Raw genomic sequence first — 22,702 nt, 5'->3', positions numbered from 1 at the left:
CATGCCCCATAAACGAAGGGCCTTAGTGGTAGGCGTCAGGCCCACCTCTTTGGGCTGGTGGGGGCAGAGCTGAGGGCCAGAGGGTGACAAGGTCTTGTTTGTGTGCGTTTGTGGGATTTGAGTTTCTGATAGATGATAATCGCTGCCAGGCCTTCCCAGCTGGAACCAGAGCAGGCACTGGGCCAGGGCCTGGCCGCCCTCTGGGTGGGTATAAAAGCCAGGGAGGAGGTCCTAGAGCTGGGCCAGGACAGAGATGCCAGCTGCCCACCCGGGACCAGGGTGGAGAGTTAAAGCTGCTGCATACAGATTGCCAAGTGGGCAGAGTCAGTTCTGGAAGTGGCCCTCTCTCTGGGAGATCTGGGAGATCACTAAGGAAACCATCAGGCTGGACAGGCTGGAGGAGGTCGCCAGAAGCCAGGGCTCGGCAAGGTGAGTACCTTCCACCGTTCCTAGCTTTCCCTTCCTCACTGAGCTCCTCACCCTTGTGAGTGACCTGGTGACTACCTGTCTCTGAGGTGCCCAGGTGGAGACTGAGTGGCCTGGATCTCTCAAAAGGCAGTGTGTATGGGGGAGAGGGGGTAGTAATAAGCACTGTCATTTATCCAACACTCACCAGATACCACGCACTATGCATCATCTCACTGAATTGAGGACAGAAGGATAGAGGCCTGGCTTAGCATCCTAGTTGTTCAGAGATTATCTTCATTTACTCTTACAACAGCCCTATGAGGTGAACATGTTACAGATAAGGAGACTGCACAGGGATGTTAAGTAACTTGCCCAAGGTCACACAGCAAGTAAGTGGCAAAACCAGGATTTGAACTCCCTGATTCCAGAGCCTGTGCTCTTAACCTGTGTTATACTGTTATGTGGCTGGGATAAGTGCCTTCCCCTTTCTTAGTGACCATTTCCGTATCTGTAGTTTGAGGGTGTAAAACTTGATGATCAGAAAGATAGTACCTTGAGATTTCCTAAAGGTACCTGGACATGGGTCAGCCTTAATCACTGGGAAACCTTGTTGGAAACATTTGCCAAAAGCTAAGGGTATGCCGTTTGATCCAGCATTCAACTTTTGAAATTTATTATAAAGGATATAATCAGACTTATGAACAAGGAAGTACATTACAGCTTTGCATATAATCAACAGAAAATTAGAAGCAAACAAAATTTGAGGAATAAATGATGCACATCTTATGATGAAATAATATGCAGCCATTAAGAACCATGTGTTCAAAGTCTATGAATATCACTGGAAAATTCTCATTCGTCAAGTGGAAAAAGTGCTTTGTAAAACTATACATGGTATGATCTATTTATAAATATGTGTATATACATGCATATGAAATAAATATAAAAGACTGGAAAAATACCCTTAGGGGTTGAGAGTTTATCTCTGAGAGATGGAATTATAAATATTTTTTTATTTTTCTTTATTCTTTTCTAGATTCCTCAAAGTTTCTACAATAAGCATGTATTACTTTTTTAATTAGAAAAACAAAGGGTTTTTTGGTTTTGCTTTCTGTTGTTCTTGTTTTTTTGTTTGTTTGTTTTGTTTTTTAAAGATCTATTCTTTTGGTCTAGTCTTGGCTCCTTTCAAGCTTCAGCTATAATACACTCATTGGCTTTAGGAGGGAACTGAATTTCAGGCTGTCAGTATTGTGAGAACTTCTGGAATGATCTGGCCCAACATGTTATATGTGGGGAAACTGAGGGCCAGGGGTGCAAGGACTTATCCAAGGTCATACAAGGAATCAGAAGCCCTAGACCCCCAGCCTAGGGCTTAAGCATCTGCCCAAAGGGCCATACTCCCAAGGTCAGTCTGCTAGAAGGGCAAGGAGGTGGGAGGGAATCAAACCAGAATTTACTGCATAAGGTTAAGTTGTATTTATTACTAACTGAAAGTGAGGTCTTGAATGCCGAGTGCAGCCGACCTCACGGACCTACCCAGTCAGTGACACCTTGGGCTGGGAGTGAGAGGAGCAAAGGGCAAATGGGTGGGTGCGGAGTCAGCCAGGCGTGTCACAGCCCTTTCCTCTCATCTGTAAACCTCACCCAGTGGTGCTTTCTCCTCTGCCAGGACTGAGGCCTCTCTCACTGCCCGCTGCTCGGCTGGGACAGAAGAATGAAAGGTCTTCGCTGGCGTTACACTCGGCTGGTAAGGAGTTCCGCTGGGGCTGGGGGTTATGTCAGGAAAGGTGCGGGGGAGATGAGCTCTCTGGCAGGGTGGGGCCTAGACTGGGGGTGGATGCAGGCAGGTGATTTGTTCTTCTTTCAAGTCCCTCCCCAGCTGGCCTGGGGTTCAGAACAAGGATTCAGGAACACAGGGCCTTACCTCCCAGCCCTATGGTCCTGAGACCCTCGAGGAGCACAGAATGCCATCTCCTTCCCTTCTTCCCTGGAACGGCTGCCAGACGGAGCTCTGTCCAGAAACCCCACACAGCTAGGACCCCCTCTTTAGGCCGAAACCTGGGGAATAGGAAAGCAGTGTCCTGTTCATCTCTCATCCTTCAGGAGGTCTTTCATTCCTATGAAAAGCCCTGAAGGCATTGTGTGTAGGCACACGTGCGTGCGCACACACACGCACACACACACACACACACACACACACACACAGGTACAAAGTGGAAGCTCAATTCAATGAATGAATGAATGAAAGAATGAATACATGAATATACCAACATACACGCCTACTGAACACACATATTTGCACAATCCAAACTCACACTCACAAACACGTCGACAGGTAAACACATGAAGTTACCCTCAGCGCCTTCTCACACTGATTGGCCTACGCGACTCTGTTTTCCGCCCACACACGCAGGCACACAGATGAGCAAACATTTTACACGAACCCGCACATGCTTCACCTACAACTGCAGGATCGTTTCACTGACTGACAGGGAAGCCTCCAGGCCTCATTTTCTCCCTTTTTTAAAATAGAGATAATAAGGAAGCACATTCTTAGGATTCTTGGGGAAATTCAGAGAGACCACGCACAGCAAGCACTTCACACAGGCCTGGTCAATTGTGTGCTGATCAATGTCAACCACTCTCGTCGCTATTATCATCATCATTATTTCGTGTACAAATGCACACATTGCAGCGCCCATGGGCTGGGCTGTCACCTGCCCTTCTCTCCTTCCCCCGAGCTGAGACCTGGATCCCTGGCACCCACTCTGGATCCAGAACAGACAGGCGGACAGACCACAGGGCCCACAGCCACAGCTGATGGGTGTGTGTATCTCCAACCTTTGGCTGGCACAGGCAGGGAGGGAGCCGGCTGGAGGCAGGGCCGAGCCTTATCTGCGGTGGACGCTTCCCAGCCTCCTCTGACTGGGCTGGCATTTGCAGGGATCTGGGCAGGGGCCAGCCAAGACGCTCAGACCTGGGAGTTGTAGAAGCTGGTGTCTCCTGTCCCCTGACTCAGCAGGCCTTTGTGTTGTGTCACAGCCCAGCCAGGCGGAGGATGATCTATCTGGGAAGGAGGGTGAGGAAGAGGAAGAGGAAAAGGAGGAGGCAGCCCCAGTTCCTGAAGACCCCGTGGAGCCCCAGCTGGTAGAAGCCAGCCAGGTTATGGGAGCCTCGGAGATTAGGCAGGTTGGGCACGGCCCAGGGAGCAAGGATTTCAACCCTGAGCCTGAGGGTCCCGCCTGCCTGTCCTACCCCAGCCAGGTTCAAGGACACCTGAGGTCACTACTGCTCTGTCCCCTGCTCACTGTGTCACCTTGGACAAATCATTTCTCCTCTGGGATTTCTTTTCCTTTTCTATAAAATGATCTGGTATTACTGCCGCCATCCTCTTCACTGGGCCAGGAGGTTAAGGATAAAATGAAATAAGCTTATTCTTTTCTTTTTTTTAATTTTAATTTTATTTTATTTTATTGGGGAAGAGGGACAGGACTTTACTGGGGAACAGTGTGTACTTTCAGGACTTTATTCCAAGTCAAGTTGTTGTCCTTTCAGTCTTAGTTATGCAGGGCGCAGCTCAGCTCCAGGTCCGGTTGCCATTGCTAGTTGCAGGGGGCACAGCCCACCATCCCTTGCGGGACTCGAGGAGTTGAACTGGCAACCTTGTGCTTGAGAGCCCAGTGGCCCATGTGGGAATCCAACCGGCAGCCTTCGGAGTTAGGAGCATGGAGCTCTAACCGCCTGAGCCACCAGGCCGACCGAAATAAGCTTATTCTTTAGTAGAACCAGACACTGGGAAGTGAAGCCAAAGCTGGGGTGGGAGTAGCGGGCGGGATTAGAAAGAAGGATTCAGCATCTCATCTGTTCTTTGGCCATTAGGGGCCAGAGTGACCAAGGGGAGAGAGTCCTGAGAGAGACCTGACCTGGGTTCAAATCCCAACTCTGACGCTTGATCCCCATGGGGGCTTTAGACAAGTTGCTTCACCTCCCTGAGCCTCAGTTTCTTCATCTATAAAATGGGACTAATAATCCCCCTCTCTGAGGGCTACTGCTAATAGGTGTGCAAGTCCCCTGGAAATAGGAAATTACTCTATACCCTGTAAAGCACCAGGCCTGTGTGAGTGGTGGCTGTTTAACCTCCGTCTTCCTGGGATCCCAAGGATATGGTGCAAGGAGGCTGGGGGATGAGCCTTCTTCACTCACCTCCGGTCCTGTTCCCAGCTCAGCCTCCACCTTCCCCCGAGAGTCACTGGACATTCCTGGAGCCTCGCCTTCTGCACCTCAAGGGATGGCTTCAGTCTGCGCAGCCTGTACCGGCGGATGGAGGGCCACAGCGGGCCGGTGTTACTGGTGCTGAGGGACCAGGATGGGCAGGTGAGCTGGGCTGGGGCCCCAGCCTAGGGAGTGTAAGGGAAAGGATGCCCACAGGGGTCTCTCCATCCTCAAGCTCTGCCTCAGGCTCCCAAGGTGCCCCTCTAGGATAAGTCTATATTACCAAGCCTGGAAAGCAGGGTTGCTAGAGGACCTCCAACTCCTTTCCAGCTGTGAACTGGAAGCTCTTCTGCTTTCCAGATGTTTGGGGCCTTCTCCTCCTCGGCTCTTCGACTCAGCAAAGGCTTCTATGGTACTGGCGAGACATTCCTCTTCTCCTTCTCTCCACAGTTGAAGGTGATGTTCCCAACCTTCCGGGAGTGAGTGGGGTCTATGGCGGGACAAAGATCCCAGGGTCTCAGTAGCCTCCAGCTCCATCCCCTGTGCTGGGGTGCCTGGTGTCCTTTCGCCTTTCCACAGAGGGAATGCAGGAGGACAGTGGCAGGCAGAGCATCCCCCGTGGCCTGCCTGTCTTCATTCCAAAAAATGCTCAGTAGGTCCCTGGCCACCAATGACTGGTTCTGAGAGGGTTTGTTGCTCACCAGATACAGGCTAGAAAGATACAACTGGGCCATGTGCAGGTAGATCTGCAGGTGTTGGGGTATATCCAAGACAGATAAATCCAATGGTTTCCATTTTCTTATGAAGTATGGGGTAAGGTCATTGGCTGTGAGTGAGGATGGAGGAGAGAGTATGAAGGTTGAGGGGAGAGAAGGTATCAAATAGTTATCACAGGAGTGGAAAGGGAAGCCTATGAGAGAAAACTAGAAAAGCAGAAGACAGCCAGGCAGTGTTGATTGGAGGTTTGAGACTATGAATTTAAAGGCAAGCCAGTTATTTGGCGTGTGCTTTCCTCCAGCAATGTTCAGCTTCTCAGGTTCAGGCAGGGACAGAGTGGAGGGGATGGTTCATTCATGCCTAGGATTTTGCCAAGCTTGTTTAACAGAGAGAGGAGAAGGGAAAGGAAATTGAAGGGAATGGAAATACACAATGAATAGAGAACTAGTTCTGAGTGCTTTGGTTTGCGATTTGACATGTCCTCTTTAATGCACAGACCTAGACCCCTAAAGATACATCTAGCAACACAAGTGCCTGGATGCATGACGAGGTCACAAAGAGCTATGGACTGTCTAACTAAATGCAAAACACACCGTATTTATTGCATGGCCTCTATCAGCCAGCCTGGTAATCTTATCAGGAAAAAGGGAAGGGTCAGTTGTTCATAGTAACCCCATGCTGGATACAAGTCATCTCCACTGGCCTTTCAAGGTGCACATACTAGAATTCTAAAGTTCTAGAATTTTCCTCTTACTGCACTGACAACTCCTTGGCAGAATCCTTTGCTGGTTACTCCTTATCTTCCCAACCTTTTAATGTCAGAGGGTCCTAGAACTCAGTTTTGGGTTCTCGTCTCTTTTCAGACCACCCTCTTTGCCTTCAAGGTCTCGTCCATTCTCAGAGCTTTCCATGCCATCCATGCGTGGATGGCGCCTTCCCCTGGACTCCAAACTCACATATATCCAACCACTACCCAGTGTCTCTCTCCACTTGGATCTCAAACCTGGCATTTCAAGCCTCACGTGTCCAAAGCTGAGCTCCTGACTTTGCCCCCACAAAATTGCTCCTCCTGCCATCTTCCCCAATTAAGTTAATGGGCGCCCCCATCTTTCCTGCTGCTGAGACCCAAAATTTTGGAGTCGTTCTTAACATCTTTCATACCCTACATCTGAGCTATCAACAAATCCTGACAGCCCTGCCTTCTCTTTCTATCTATATCCAGAACCTACCACTTTTCACCATGTCCTTTGTGATCACCCTAGTTCAAGCCACTATTGTTACTTGCCTGCGTTCTTGCTCTAGCCTCCTAATGCTTCCACCTTCAGTCATCACAGTAGCTGGAGTGGTTCCTTAAATAGGTAACTAACCTACAAGTCCCTATGTCTCTGGCCTCTCTCTGTTGTTTTTTGCTACTCTTCCTTTCCCTCGCTCTGCTCTAGTCACACTGACCTCCGAGCTGGTCCTTAAACATGCAGGCTCCTACCTCAGGGCCTTTGCACATGATGTTCTGTCTAGAGTACCCGCCACTGGATCTCCACATGGCTCAGTTCTCACTTCCTTCGGTTCTCTTCTGTAATGTCATCATCTTGGTGAGGCCCTCTCTGCCTATCTGATGTAAATGTATAATACTCCATCCCCTGGGAACCCTTATTGCCCTTCTCTTTTTCTCCTTAGCAATTGTCACCACCTAACACACCATTTTACTTATTTATCTGCCTTTTCTAAGAGTCCCATGAGGCAGGAATTTGTGTCTGTTATGTTATCATTCTCCTCAGTACCTAAAACAGCGCCTGGTGCTAAACGCTGGGGAAAAAAAATGTTCAATGAAATCAATGATTTTTTTTCCCCCAGGGGCTTGCTGTCTGTCTTTTTAGCTTACTGTTAAGGAATCTCACCTTTTCAAAAATTGGTTAATTTTTCCCGTCTTTGGTCTTCTGGCACCTTTCGTGTTCTTTATAAATTCCCAGCAGTTCCTTCATCACTATTCCAAGCAGCACCGTGAACATGGTCTTGATTTCCTCTGTAGCAATGTTTATCTTACTCCTTCAAGGTCATCTTCCTTGATGAAAGTAGAGCAGGACTTGAACAGTTCTGTTTTCTCGTGGTCACTTGTTAATATTATCTCATCTTCTCTGAGCCCACGGCTTATCTTTTATCAGTCCTTTTCCCCCCCTAAAAACCCTTTGGTTGTTCACATTTTTTTGCAACTAATTATTGGCAGTAATATACTGCTAGGCTTCTGTGGCCCTTTAAAAATCTTTTTATTAGCTAAATTGACTTTTTAAAAAACGCCATTGTTAAGATTTTTAAAGCTCTCATTTAAAAATTACAAAATAATTGGAAATAGGAAAGTAATGTGCTCAATGTGGAAAAACTTGAGAGTGAAGTACAAAGAAGATAAAAATCATGATCCTCGTAATTTTGGCATAAAATGCCTCCCCATACAGAAATAGTTACGTCTCTTCATTTAGTAAGAGCTTTCTTTTTGGCCTTCAGTCACGTGTTATAATTTCTTTCAAGTAGGTTTTGTATAGTTTTGGGAAGCTCTTTAGCATCCTATTTTTTGTCTTCCTTTTAAAAAATGTTATTATTATTAGTTTCAGGTGTACAAAACAATGTAATAGACATTTCACCCCTCACAAAGTGATAAGCCCTCCCCCAATTATTGCCCCTCTGACATCATATACAGCTGTTACATAAATTGACTTTTGAATAATTTCTTCATTCAACAAACGTCTATACTGTGTCTTGGGAACACAGCCGGGAATCTAGACAGCCCTCACGGGGCTTGCGTGTTAGAGTGCAGGCAGTGGTACATGACACATGAACAGGATCATTGCAGTGAGGAAAAGAAAACAGGACCTGGGAGGAAGGGCTACTTTAGACAGCGTGGTCCAGGAAATTTCTTTGGGATGACATTTGAGCTAAAAGATGAAAAGTGGGTCATTTGAGGATCAGCAGGAAGAGCATTCTGGGCAGAGGGATCAGCAATGTGAAGGTTAAAGTAGGAATAGCTTTGGCTGTCCCAGGGACAGAAAGGCCAGTGTAGCTGAAGTGCAGTCAGTAAGGGGGAGAAGAGGTCAGAGAGGAAAATCAGGGGTCAGAGCAGGCTGGGCCTTCGGCTACAGTAAGGAGTTGGATTTTATTTTCAGGGCTTTAGGCAGAGGAAGGATAGTATCTGATTCGATTCTGAATAGACCACTCAGATTGCAGTGTGGAGGTGGGCTGTGGGCAGGGGACAGTAGAAGCTGTGATCCAGCGAGGAGTGAAGGTGGCTTGGGTGGGGTGGGCAAGAGTGAGTGGAGATGGAGGGGACAAAAATGGTGGCAGTCAGGGGGTCTCTTTGGGGTGGGGCCTGAAAGACTTGCTGAGAAACTGAGTGAGGCAGCACCGGGGGATGGGCAGTGTGAGACTGAGGAGACAGTTGGTTAAGGGCAGAATCAGGACCCAACTCCTGGATTTTCCCCTTCTCTTTCCAGTTTTGGAAGAAGGAAACCTCAAAGTATTTTGGTCTATTCCTAGAACAGAGGGGCTTTGGGGCTGTGGGAATTCAGAGCGGAGGGGAAAAGGAGGTGAACGCCAGAGAGACTGGAAAGAAATCTCAAGAGCCAGGAGCCCACAGTACATCCTGTGGCTTAGTCCGGGCCTGCATGTTCAGTTCCCTCCACAACACTGCCACCCAGTGGTGCAGAGTCAAACTGCAAGGGCGGGACTCGCCCAGTAACCGGAACCTTTTCCTGTCACCTCAGGTTTTTAAGTGGACAGGAAACAACTCTTTCTTTGTGAAAGGAGACTTGGATTCACTGATGATGGGCAGTGGCAGGTGCGTGGCTTAGTCCTCCCTGAGTCTCGGGGTCGTCTGTGTTCTGGTTCCTTCTCCTGGCCAGAAAGGCTGGGCTAGGTTGCCTCAGATAAAATGGGGAGGCTGGTGGTCAACATTCAGAGGTCTTCCTTCAACAGCGCCAGGGTGCTGCCCAGTCCCCCAGCCAGCCCCCTCAGCCCCGTTGTAAGTCAACATTGAGGGGGAAGGATGGCAAGGACTCTCCCCCAAAGTGTTTACAGGTGGTGACAGTTTAGTCTGAATGTATGTATCTTTGGGAACAGCGTTCCACATGGTTGGGTGAGGCTAGTCAAGCGAGGGACTAGCCTCACATTTACCAGCCCTGGAATCCTAGGGAACGTAACTCAGTGGGGAGGAAGGTTAGTCTCACCAGGGCTGTGACCTGCATATTCAGGCAGAACCAATCTTATCCTGAGGGCAAAGATGACAACACTGGTTAGTACCAGGCAAGATCTCTGCTCTCCCAGCTGCCTGAAAAGCCTCCACTGAGAGGCAGCCTGGTCCAGAACACACCAGCCATGACAGACTTGCAGTAACTCACTTCCCAGCTTCAGCCTGGGTTTGCTGTCAGAGGAGGGAATTAGAATGGAAGCTCTGGGAAGCCTGTTGGGCTCAGAGTCCACGCCTGTGAGATCCACTCCTTTGGTTAACCGTTCCCATCTTAAAAACGTTCAAATGTTCTAAAACTGGATTGTGGTGAGGGTTGCACCACTGTATATAGTTATTAAAATCGCTGAACTGTAAAAAATCAATAGTCTAAATCCTGTGTGGGACAACGTGTGGAGTTCCCAACAATTCAGGATAAATCAGTTTAAGGGAAGATGAAATGCAGGCAAAACTGGGCTGCGGTCATGGTGTGGCCAGGGGCCGATGGTGTGGATTTGAAAGGTCTCAGCACCCAGCAGTGAGCCATGCCAAGCCTTTCCTCTTCTTTTTAGTGGACAGTTTGGGCTGTGGTTGGATGGAGACTTGTATCGCGGGGGAAGCCACCCCTGTGCGACCTTCAACAACGAGGTGCTGGCCCGGCAGGAGCAGTTCTGCATCATGGAGCTGGAGGCCTGGGCTCTGAGCTGATGCCCCCGTGGTGGGCAGCTTCCTGAGGCAACAGGGGCTCCGACCTGCTCATGGATGCCATCTGGGCCTCCCTTGCACAGGGCTGACCATTCTGTCCGAAACACAGGTGGCGAAGTGTCCTAGCACTGACTGTGGCTGCGGTGGCCTGGGAACCCAGGATAGGCATGGGGACAGGAACTGCTCTCCTGGAGAGGTGACTAAGGGAGCGAAAGATATTTATATCTCATCGGAGCAGTGCAAAGTCCCTCATGAAAACTACCTTTTTAGGAATTATACAACTAATACATGTTTATTGTAGGAAAAATACATAAGACATTAAAAAATTTAAATTGCCTAAAATTCAACACCCCCCAAAAAAACACTAACATTTTCATGTATATCCTTCCAGATGATTTTCCATGGGAATATGCACCGTGTGTCCCCGAAAATAAGACCCAGCCAGACAATCAGCTCTAATGCGTCTTTTGGAGCAAACATTAATATAGTAAATTAATTATAGTAAAATAAGACCAGGTATAATATAATATAATATAATATAATATAATATAATATAATATAATATAATACCGGGTCTTATTTTACTATAAGATCAGGTCTTATATAGTAAATATATTTACAATAATATAAGACCAGGTCTTATATTAATTTTTGCTCCAAAAGATGTATTAGAGCTGATTGTCCGGCAAGGTCTTATTTTCAGGGAAACACGGTATGTATGTCTTACAAAAATGGGATTCTACTCTGTGTTTTGGAAATTATTTTAACTTAAAGAATATTGTCAAACCACAGATATCTGGGCTGAACCAGTGACACTAATAAAGACTCTAATAGTATCATTCTTTTTCCAGAAACTCAGGGCTTTCTGCCACCAATGTGCCGGGTGCTTGCAATCTCTAATTTCATGAGGAAGACATGAACGCAGCTAATGAACAATATGCATATTTAATAAAGAAGCTGAAACTCTGTAGATGGGAACTTCAGGAAGGTTAAAGGAGAGGGAGGATATATGTTCTGGTACAACAAGAGCTCAGAAAACTAAGAAAAATCCATACCCCATCCCATGCTAGTGCCTACCTTCTGCCAGAAGGAAGATTCTTTATTATGCTATTATTCGCCAATATTGAATGAGGAAAACCAAATAACACAGACCCTGTCCAATACCATCCCTTCTCTCATAGACCCAACAGAGTTGAGGTACTAAGAACTATCTAGTAGATAGTTCTTAGACCCATTTCCTGGGCACACAGGGGTGAGAGTCATTAAGGAAGACACCTTTGGTTTCAAGATGGAGATACATTCAGGAAGCTTTATTGCAGCTGTTTCCCTCACCCAAATAAAGTAACTAGTCATTTAAACTTGCAGTTCTACTTACATTCTCAAGGTGATATGTAACATTCAGTAATTCGAGAGGCTAAGCTGTTAAAGTCTCCATCTTAAGACAAACAGTGAAGCTGTTTCTTAAGATAAATCTAACTTTTAAATTGCATATGGTGCTCATAATGAAAACAGTTGGAAAGAGCATAAAGTGCGGCTGCGTTATATGCAAACAAAATAGATTCAAGTTGATTCTCAGATAGCACAATGATACAATTTTGGGACTACAAGATTCCAAAGTAAACCACAGTGATTTACAGGGAGGAGTTGCAGAAATAAAACAATCTTAGCAGAAAAACATTACATTCTTGACCTTATGTCTGGTACACGAAGTCTGAGGCCTATAGTTCTCCCACTGAATGTTTTAGAGGCACCTTGGCCAAAACAGATATGAGCCAGTACCACGGATGCCTTTACCTGAGCTTGTCTGGACCCGCAGGTGAACACAGCCCGTCTACATGGCATCATAGTGTGAGAGAAGGGTTTTAACTATTTTCCCGTGAATTAGGGTCAGCTCTTGATTATCTACTGAGGGATGGAGAAGGAGGGTGGTGACAATACAGAATGGCAGACACTCCAAATACTTTTCATTTGTGTCAACAAAACAAAAACCTGGTGACACAGTGCAAGGTGGCAGCGATCCTAAATGTCTGGATAATCTGCTGTCTGGGGGCTGGGTTCTCCCCTTCCTCCACTCACTCTTGCCCAGAGCCCCACTTTCTCCCCACTCCCAACTGAGACAGGGAGTGCCCGCCCATAAGAGGTTAGGGGCTCCACGTGCCCATTCTGCACTGCCTTGCATCTTCAGGACCCCCTGGCCACCACTGGTTCGGCTCTACCTCCAGACTCTGCTCTTGGTGATTTCTGCAAGACTAGGGATGTGGGGGAGGGGGCCCCTCGGTACAGGAGCACTGCTCAACCACACTGGTGCCTACTCCTCTGCTGGAGGTGCAGAACGTCCCTTTACAAAGGGGAACCTGGAATTCCCAGGGTATCACGCGTGGGCACGGGCAGGCCACCTTTGCTCTGAAACCGTAAAACGCACCGAGCCAGCACCACGTCCCAGCTCTGAGTGGCCCTGACGATGGCTCCTGGGCTGGCCTCTGCTCAGTTCCTGAGGGAGACACAGGGAGCAGGTCGGAGGGGAGACTCCTTCTCTGGGCTAAGCAGTGGTAAAACCCTTGGGACTTGGGCAGTGAGCATTCAGGAAAGCACCCGTCCGGGGCTGGAGCCACAAGTAACCTAGAGAAAGCCTGGTTTGGGGGATCCCTCTGCCACTGGGGGTAGGAGTCTCCTAAAAGGTAGTTTTATGCCCCCCTTCAGAGGAGGCTAGAGTCCTCAGATCTTCTGAATAAATGAATCCGATCTCTCACCAAAGAGTTGGAGCCCACTCCTGGTTCTCATCTCCTACTGTTTACTCCCAAAGTCTGAGGGGACAAGATCTTTCACTAACATTTACATCATTTAAGGAGAGTAGTCTTCAAATTCGGAGTGATGGGCACCTCCTCAGGAGGCTAGGATTTTATATTTTGTTTTTAACCACGGCTGTTCATGACAATCCCAATTTCAAATTCCAATGTGCACCCTCGTCTTATTTCCAATTTTCTTTCTAAAAAAACAATCACGTGTCATAAAAGTTCAGATACATAAAATAACTGTTTTTCTAAGAAAATAGAGTACTAAAAGAGAAAGGCTTTGTTAATATTAAAAATAGGCAAGGTAATACTTCTCACAGCATGGATAGCAAGATTTGCCTAATGCCTTTATGTTCCTTTGAATAAAAACTGCTTAGCTTCAGCATTTGTGCACATTCGAAATATAAAATAAAAAGCACTAGTTGTCACTAAATTAGTAGATGTCTGTGATTAAATTCTCTCAATTAATTAATTGTGTTGGGGGAGAGGGACATTTGTAAACAAATGATTGCAGACATTCACATCAAACCATCTCTAAAAAGCTGTTGTCGGGCTTTGGATGTCTCCTGGGGGATAGCTGGACTCCGGGCTGATTTCTGGCAATTCCGGACATCTCTCTGGGGTGTTGTTATAAGTGGGGCTATGACATCGCCATCCTGTCAAGAAGCAAAAAATTAGGAACAGAGAAAAGCCAGTTTTCATAATTCCAGTCAAAGTCTCAGGTACACATAATCTTGTGTTACTTATTGCTTGCTTCTAGAAATACTTATTCTTGGGAAACATCAAATTATATATACATACGCTCTGTGCTTGGTTCAAATCAGAAACACCACAGCCCTAAGTAGGTAAGAGCCTTCAGAGCAAAAGCCACCAGACCTATTCTTTTCAAAGACGGTCAGGGCAGCATGCTGCCCAGTTCTGCGACCTCTGCCTTCATACAATTCCACAGAACACACACTCTGTCCTGTTTGTCTGGGAGAAAGAAGGACTTCCTTGGACCTCTGAGCCTCCCTTGCCTGGTCCCCTCTGCAATACAGGACCGTGGTCTACAAGATGGCAAGAAAAAGGGGGTCGGGGGAAGGACAGTATGTACCTGCAGAACTTGAACTTTTCTCTCCAAAGCTATAATTGGCCCATCAGCATAGACTCCACCCCAAATGAGGGTTGGCCTCAAAGTGAAGTGACACTATGACTCGAGAGCAAAGAGTGTGAGGAACACCATTTGGATTTCTGCCTGAATCGGGGTTTCCCAAATAGCTATTCTTTTAGATCTCAAATAAAGGCTGTTGTCTCTCAAAAAAGAAAAGAAAAGAAAGCAAAGAGTGTAGGAAGCAAGGCCCTTTAAGACTTGACTGCTTAAACCGTTCTTGAATTTGTGGCTAGATACTCTCAGGATACACGAGGGCATAGTACGTCTGCGAGTTTTTATTACACTGGGAATATGATGGTTGTGGTGGCATACTGTGCTCTCAGACCCACCTTTCACCCTTCCTCTGCTCTGCTCGGTATAACAGGAGCTGCTCGTAAACTACATTTCCCAGCTCCCAACCTACTGGCTTCCAATTAGGTTTGGCCAATGGGAGGCAAGGTGGAAGACTGGAAAAGAGAAAAGCAGAGAAGCCTGGGTATTTCTTCCCCAGTCCCTCTGGCACAGACAACAGTGGCCATGACTCTTCTGTGGTTCTAGCTTTTGCAGGTGACCCCAGAACCTGGACCCCCATCTCCTACCCTAGAAGTGGGGGCAGTTTCTGACTGTTGTCTCACTGTTCTGTTTGCTCATTTAGCTCTGCCCAAAATTTTGTATCCCATCCCCCATGTTTAATGTCTTGCATTGAACCACACTGGATCTGACTTGATTGAGCTATTAAAAGCAGGCATTCAATGACCACGGTGCTCATATTTAGAAGAACCGTCTATCTCAAGTCAACATTATTGCTCTTCAACTCCATCTCTATTTCTTCCAAACTTCTTTATTTCTACCTATTCTCATTTCAACTCTAGTGAATTTTATAAATGCAAACCGGAGTATGTCACCTGCTTAAAACATTTCAATGGTTCCCACGGCTGTTGGCTAATAGGACTACGCATAGTGCCCCAGACCCTGCCCTACACACACCATGTTCTCACTCATCTTCCGGCCACACTCTTACCCACTCACCCCAGCTGACTCCTCATCCATCCTTCAGGTCTCAGCTTCTAAATCCTTCTTTAAATAAGTCTTTCCCCACCAATCAAGTCTGGCTTAAATCCTCATCCTTTTTTGCTCCTGCAAGACTCTGTGCTCCCACCCCAAAGCACTTACCATGCCACTGTAACTCATTTGTGCGTCTGTTATCCCCAACTAGAGTGAGACCCGTTTGAATTACATGTGTCTTAGGTACTATTCCATCCCTGATACCTAACACAGCGCCTGGCAGACGTACTCATTCAATGAGTGAATTATCCAGATTTAAGGTACACATGGATGAACTTTAATAGCCTCTTGCCTCTGCTTCCAGCCTCTCTGAGTTCCAATCCATCTGCCAGCCGATAGTGTTCTTCTTTAATCAGTGATTTAGTTTCCTTAGGTGTTACAGTACTTAAATCAGACATCCTTCCTCATTCCCGAGGGTCTCACTCCAGTTGACAAACACAGAAGTCAATAATAATTACAGCAGCAAGGTGAGTCTTGAATACTCTCGATGATTCCTTCTCACTGAACATAGGAAAAAAATCTTTCTTTGCTGATTATCCGAGGTTCTCCGTAGTCTAGTCTACTCTTCCCATTTAACCTCGCACCACTCAACAGTAAGAATGTTCTACTCCTGTCAGCAGGTCTCCTCGTGCTCCCCCAGACACGCTCACCTTGTCCCAGCTTCATGCATCTGTGTTGCCCCCATTGCCAAGTATGTCCACCTTTCTCTCGGCTACTCATCCAAACACAATCGGCCTTCTGGATCGAGTGGAATCCTGTCTCCTGCAGAAGGCTTTCCTGTCCACTCCCCCCACTCCGAATCCTGACAGAATCACTCTGCACCTGAATCATTCTGTCTGGTACTTGATAAAGGACTGACGCCCTGAGCTACTTTTTCCCGTCTGCCCTTTCGTTTCTGTTTCCTTCAGCATCTGACACACAGGGGAAGTGAGAGGGAGCCCTAGACTAGAAAGTAGAATGCTGTTTCCCACCTGCCTGCCCACTATGTTCATTCAGTCAGTCAACAAAGATCAGTTGGTCACTTTCTCTGTGCCAGGCACCTACTATGTGTAGATCGACAAGGAATCACTTTAACAACATTCGCTTGCCTCCTCTTCCTCTCCATTTTCTTATTCCAGAGAACTAAAATAGTTTACAGGTTTGGGAATGCTGAGTTTATAATAATAAGTTAGAAAACTTATTATCAGTTGTACGTGAACTTCAGCGAGTTAACTAACTCAGTGTTGGTAACCCTCTCTGAAAGATAAAGGCGCTATGACTCACTCCCACAGTCACTTGAAAGGACTGGATGAAACAATTGGTGAGAATATTATAAAGTACTATTCACATGCTCACCATTTTAAGCTTTTATTACTAGGACAGTAATGATAAACAGAGTACCCATTCACAACTGGTATAGGAAGAAATCACCAGCTGACAAGGATTCAGACATTTTAAAAAAGCTTCAAGTGGAAAACCTTTTTTCCCCCCAAAACCATAACCAAATGACTATAATTTAAATGAGAACTTCTCAGAGGGAAGTAAGGATCTCTTTTGGTCTTTACTTAAACATAAAAAAATTGTGCATAGTATGTGAATAATAAGACACCCACCTGTGGCTTGTTGAAAGCTCTTTTAGCGCACCAATTAACGAAATATTGCTGTGCTGCATACAAACTCTCTTCATCTGTCTTCTTACAGTATACTCGAATTTGCTGCTCTTTAAATTTCTCTGGCAAAAACTGTGAAACCTTTATAAAGAAGAATATTTCACTGTCTCCTTGCATTCCCATTTAAAGAGAGATCAATTGTTCCTAAGCTATCTTCTTAGTATATTAAAAGCATCACATTGTTTTGTTATTTTATCCCAGTTACAATCCAAAGAAAAGAATTCATGGTAGTTGTCATATTGCAAAATGTCCCACAATTTTATGTCAATTAATAAAAGACCAAAAGTTTATATTATGTGTATTATGTAGACTACAGACTCTCATACAAAAGATAGGTGAATAAGCACATTTAAATTACATGACTTTCACCATACAACACTCCCTCCCCAACAAATATTTCACCTCGAAACCAAAAACAATGCTTTTATCTATGTTCAGCAAACAGAAAAAAACTGGCTCTTAAGATGGTCTACTTTCCGTAAAATCAGGTGCACTTTAATTTTTAAAATATGTTTATTTTTTTTAACTGTACTAATTGACTTTAGGACCTAGCCTGCATGTAAAATGTAAATTTACTATTCAGATTTGCCAAATGCCACTACAGTATACACATATATATTTTTTTACGTAAGTTGTTACCTGTTCTTTAGCAATCGTGATTGGTTGGTTGAAATTACTCTTACAATAGAAGTAAACATTATCAATAGGGTTCTTGTCTTCCATTCCATAATCCATGTTGACAACCTTAATAAAAGCAATATATAAATGATCACTTACATATTTAACAACAATGAGCATTGAATTCAGGGCTGTAGGGTCATCCCAAGAAATGGAGCAGAGCTCTCGGGAGGTAAAGAAGAAAACTGGTAAGGGGGCTCATAGTAGAATAAAAATGGTACATGACCCATAGGGATTTGGTTTTCAAATCTGTGGTGGGGTAGGGGCAGGGTATTTGTGCTGTCAACATAAGGAGGGTATAAAGCAAATGCCTACTCTGTGATAGGCGCTGTGGAAAGCATTAGAGACACAACAAGGAAACCTGATACAATCTCAGCCCCACAGACCATGTGGCCTGGACTGAGGTTGAACAAATAATTATAAAAATAATTATTGGAAGCATCTGAGGTCTTGCTTCCCAGCATATGTCATCAGTTTGAGCTCAAATACATTTTTATAAAAATTCTGAAAAAAAAATAATTATCTCACCACATTTATTATCAGAGCTACCAAGGAAAAGTAAATGGTGCTATGAAAGTTTGTAACCGGGAAACCTAGTAGTGTGGCGCTCCTGGGGAATGACTGGAAATGTTTTCCTGGGAAAATGATTCTACTAAGTGAGCAGGCATCAATCAGGCCTGGGTAAGAAAGAAAAAAAATTCCACGCAGAAGAAACAGCTCTGAGGCAAAGAGGACTGAAACTGGATGCTGGATTTAGTAACACTGAAGTCATTGATGATCTTGGTGAGAGTAATTTTAGTACAGTGATGGTAACAGAAAAAAGGTACAGAGGTAAATAAGAAATGAAAGAGACAAGACAACTCTTAGAAGTTTGGCTGTTATGAAGACACAAGAGAGAGGAATATGGTTTCTTGGAAAGGTAAGGAGAGACAACTAAAGAAGAGAGGGTGAAGAGAAGTGTGGTGCTTGTGACTTTCTTAAAATGAAAGTCTATTTAACTGCTGATGGGAAAGTCAGAAAGAGGGAGGAGAGAATAGATACCGTAAGCTTCTACAGAAGTGCTGAGACAAATGGTTCTATGGCCACGCGGCCCAATGTGGCAGCCACCAGCTACCTATGGCTTTTTAATTTCAAATAATTAACATTAAATACAATAAAACATTTAGTTCTTCAGTTGCAGTAGCTACATTTCAAGCACTCAATAGCCATGTGTGGTTCGTGGCCACCAAGATGGCCAGTACAGATAGAGACCATTTCTGTCATCGGAAAGTTCTGTTGGACAGCCTTGGTCTAGAACACAAATAGGATTACCCTTAGCCTTCCATAAGAGAGACGTTTCCCCACTGTTATCAGAGGGAAGGCTGAACACAGCGGCAGATGGAAACGAGCTTGCTTATTTGGTGGTGTAGGTTGAGAGAGTTCCTACCTATATTTTATCTCTGAAAGATGAGCCACAGTGGGGTTAGTTACTCTGGGTGGGGAGCAGTGTTGGATGTCTGAGAGCAGTGAAAATGGTTTGAGATAGTCATGGAGACTGGAGAATTGTACTAAGCGTGCCAGAAAGTTCAGAGGGCCCAGCTAAGGTTGGTGACCAGGAACTGTTATTCAGCCTTATGCTAGGTAGATGCAAAGAGAGGCAAGGGAGTTGAGGGTAACTGCAGCAAAGGACTGAATTCATTCATTCACAGCATCTCAGTTAGATTGAGAAATAAAGATAAAAGTCATTGACAAGCTGGAAGAAATTGAGGAAACAATATACTGGAGGTCCTGATGAGCTAGGAACAAGCAAATAAGAATAGGGTTTGTAGACAGAGACGGGATGCTGAAATTAATGATTTTTAGAGGGAATGTTTTTTCGAATGTTGATAAAGTTCAGAGTATAATCTGCCGAGAGTGTTAGCTGAGGAAGAGAGGATGAGGTCACTGAGGATGGGGAGGAAGAGATCAGAGTTGGCCAGCCTTGTGGACTGTGAAGTCATAAGGAGAATGGCAGGAATCGGAGTAGACAGGAAGACTTTAAACCATGCCGACATCTTCAGCAAGAGGGCAGTAGACGGTTTGAGGCTGTCAGTCTCGGAGGAACAGAGATGTTGTATAGGGTCTTGAAATGGTCCTAGAGACCAAGATGACTGATGAACAGGAAGATCTTCTGACCCTGAAGAATGTGTTTTCCTGAACCAGCTGCAGGGGAAGCAGGTTCTCAGGGGACAGCAAGACTGCAACAAAGGCAGAGAGGATCAAAAGGCTGAGGCTACAGGGGAGTTTGTTAATTAAGGAGTGAAAATTCCAAAGGGCACCATGGATAGATTTGGGAAACGCGGAGAGACTGGAAATGAAATAAGGAGAAAACAAATAATGTGGCAATCACAGTCCAGAAAAGAAGAGATGATAAGAGGAACTTATCCTGTGTGCGGTGACTGAAGAAAACCAATACATGAGGTTTGGCGGCTATACCATCAGTAGCCTGTAAGAGAACGGTGGACAGCTGAGATTCAGCTGTGGTGCAAAAGTGAGCATGCTCAGCCCTTCACCCGGGAGGGAGCATGCTCAGTTTCCCCCTTGATCCCAGTTCTACCATAGGCTTCTTTCTGGGTGCTATTTCATGTGGGGAGGGACTCGATGCAGCTCTCACAGTTTCACACATCATAGTAAGGCATGTACACTAATCAAATTTTCAAAAGCGCCACTAGCTCTTCACTACTTATTTCCTTGTATTTAGAATGGGAATAAAGGGCAATCCCTATTGTCTCTATAATGTACAACTGGAAATTCCACCGTAAAGCAGATTTGATAAAACAGTTACTTTTCCAGAAGGGCAATGTTATAGTAGTTGAAGATCTCATTCTTACCCAAGGACTCAAGACCAAAAAATAGTTACAGACCAACAACTATGAATCTTTAATTCTAAGTAATAAAATTAAGTTTTATAGCTCATGAAATAATCATAAAAGTTACTACACACAGTCCTAAATAGAACCAGATATGGTAAAATGAACCACATAAATATGTATCTTATACTGCCAAACTAAAACTGAAATGCTAATACATGATAAGACATTTAATTAACAATTTTACTTGCTTTCTAAGAATATAGAAGGGCTTTACTCATCTTAAAATAGAAAGTTTTTTTTTCTTTTCTGATTATAACTCTTGTATCATACTCACTATAAAAAAAATTATCTGCAATTCCACCACCCAGGTAGAAACAATATTAATATTTTATTATTAATATATCCAGAAATTTTTCAATGTGCTCACTGTATACATATATGTATATATTTAAAGAAACAAAAATAAAATCATTCTGTATCTACTGCTTTTTTCACTTACTACAAATATCCTTCCATGTTAAAAAACAACTTTTAATATCTGCATTTTTCCACTGTATTTCCTTTGAGAGACATATACATTTTTTTTCTAATTTCACACTATAATAAAGCCACAATAAATATATTTGCACTGTTTTGTAAAATTGATGATCTCCTTAGGACAGATCCCTAGAACGAAATTGTTGGGTCAGTTAAAATTGACCCTAGTTTAGTCTCTGGTATCAATTTACACTCTCATTTTCACATACCTTTGTCATCACAAAATCTTATACAATTTTTTGTTGTTGATCTTACAAGTCCGGTAGTCAATGAAATCTTTCATTACTGCATCAATTTGCCTCTATTTTTCATTCATTTATTTACTTATTTATTGTAATTTGCCTTTAGGTTAAAGAGGTTAAACTTCTTTTCATGTCTACTGGCCAAGTGTGTGTCATCTTCTCCTATGTGTGGCCTCCTCAGGTACCTGTGACCCTACTCCTTTGGGAGACTACACTTTGAGAGAAAAGCCAGATGGGAGGTCTGGAATTAACTAGGAGTAGTGCACTGTGCTGAGGGTGATATAGTGGCCCCAGTAACACACTGAGGTGAGGGCAAGGGCAGACACCTGAGAGCCAGGGAAAACATTCTGGAAAGTGAAATCTTTCAGAGTCTCAGGAAGTCAGGATGTGAGATCCTTTTATTCTGGTGGAACCTCATCTAGTGAAACAGGAAACTGCAACCTGATCTGCAGCTCTGAGGCACCATAACATGCAGCCAAGTGAATAGAGATGGGCCCTCTCATTTACCCCTTGGCAAAGATAGTTATTGAGAGATCGCTCTTCATTCAAAAATGTGTCAATAAGAAAATAACAAATGATAGGCTTATGAAAAAAATACATAAGGAACACAGTCCCCAGATTTCAAAGGAGTAGAACTCTGAAAAGAATTTCCTATAAGAAACAGAAGATGGGTGACCGGTTAGCTCAGTTGGTTAGAGTGTGGTGCTGTTAACATCAAGGTTGCCAGTTTGATCCCCTCATGGGCCACTGGGAACTGTGCTCTCCTTAAAAAACAAGAGTCGGAGCAGTCCAGTGGCTCAGGCGGTTGGAGCTCCGTGCTCCTAACGCCGAAGGCTGCAGGTTTGATTCCCATATGGGCCAGTGGGCTCTCAACCACAAACTTGCTGGTTCAACTTCTTGACTCCTGCAAGGGATGGTGGGAAGCGCCCCCTGCAACTAAGATTGAACACAGCACCTTAAGCTGAGCTGCCACTGAGCTCCCGGATGGCTCAGTTGGTTGCAGCGCGTCCTTTCAACCACAAGGTTGCCGGTTCAACTACCGCAAGGGATGGTGGGGCTGTGGCCCCAGCAACTAACAACAGCAACTGGACCTGGAGCTGAACAGCGCCCTCCACAACTAAGATTGAAAGAACAACAACTTGACTTGGAAAAAATCCTGGAAGTACACACTGTTCCCCAATAAAGTCCTGTTCCCCTTCCCCAATAAAATCTTTAAAAAAAAAAACAAGTCTTAATCTTTGTACACAGGCAATTTTAAAAAGTAATTGGCATGTATCACTTTTGTGATCAAGAAAACACTCAAAAATCAACATATACAATGTTCTAATCACTTGGCCATAACTACATTAAAAATATTGACAACATGTCAAAGAAATTTAAAAAACGGATTAAGGTTGGTTCTGTGAGTTCACAGTGATTCTCTTCCTTCCATCTTTCTGCATTTTCCAAGTTTTCTATAACGAACACGTACTACTTTTATAACGGGGATGAGGGGCTTTGTATTTAAAAAAAAATCTTTGCTTAGTATAT

At 44.7% G+C, this 22,702-nt stretch overlaps 2 protein-coding genes across 5 annotated transcripts in view; one reads left to right on the top strand and one right to left on the bottom strand.

Moving 5' to 3' along the window:
- Positions 1–2,034: 2,034 nt before the first annotated feature.
- TLDC2 (TBC/LysM-associated domain containing 2) lies at positions 2,035–21,941 on the top strand. Of its 4 annotated transcripts, none has more exons than XM_033094674.1 (6): positions 2,035–2,155; positions 3,451–3,555; positions 4,630–4,782; positions 4,981–5,076; positions 9,087–9,160; positions 10,117–10,684. In XM_033094674.1, exons 1-6 carry the CDS (start codon positions 2,123–2,125, stop codon positions 10,250–10,252), a joined length of 597 nt encoding a protein of 198 aa, XP_032950565.1. In that variant the 5' UTR covers positions 2,035–2,122; the 3' UTR covers positions 10,253–10,684. The 4 variants fall into 4 exon arrangements, with proteins under 4 accessions (XP_032950565.1, XP_032950564.1, XP_032950566.1 ...); XM_033094673.1 differs by having other exon boundaries at positions 3,451–3,597; XM_033094675.1 differs by lacking the exons at positions 9,087–9,160; positions 10,117–10,684 and adding an exon at positions 21,279–21,941 and having other exon boundaries at positions 3,451–3,597.
- The window catches only part of SAMHD1 (SAM and HD domain containing deoxynucleoside triphosphate triphosphohydrolase 1), a 44,709-nt gene continuing 33,551 nt past the window's right edge, over positions 11,545–22,702 (bottom strand). Inside the window, exons 14-16 of the mRNA XM_033094672.1 lie at positions 17,524–17,628; positions 16,828–16,965; positions 11,545–13,697 (exon numbers count right to left, since the gene is read on the bottom strand). Coding sequence (XP_032950563.1) covers positions 13,560–13,697; positions 16,828–16,965; positions 17,524–17,628 — 381 coding nt within the window. The 3' untranslated portion in view covers positions 11,545–13,559. The remainder of the gene's footprint in view (positions 13,698–16,827; positions 16,966–17,523; positions 17,629–22,702) is intronic.

Source organism: Rhinolophus ferrumequinum, chromosome 23 (assembly GCF_004115265.2).
Source record: "Rhinolophus ferrumequinum isolate MPI-CBG mRhiFer1 chromosome 23, mRhiFer1_v1.p, whole genome shotgun sequence".
Taxonomy (NCBI): Eukaryota; Metazoa; Chordata; class Mammalia; order Chiroptera; family Rhinolophidae; genus Rhinolophus; species Rhinolophus ferrumequinum.
Note: the sequence above shows the minus strand (reverse complement) of the source record. Positions and strands in the feature narration are given on the sequence as shown.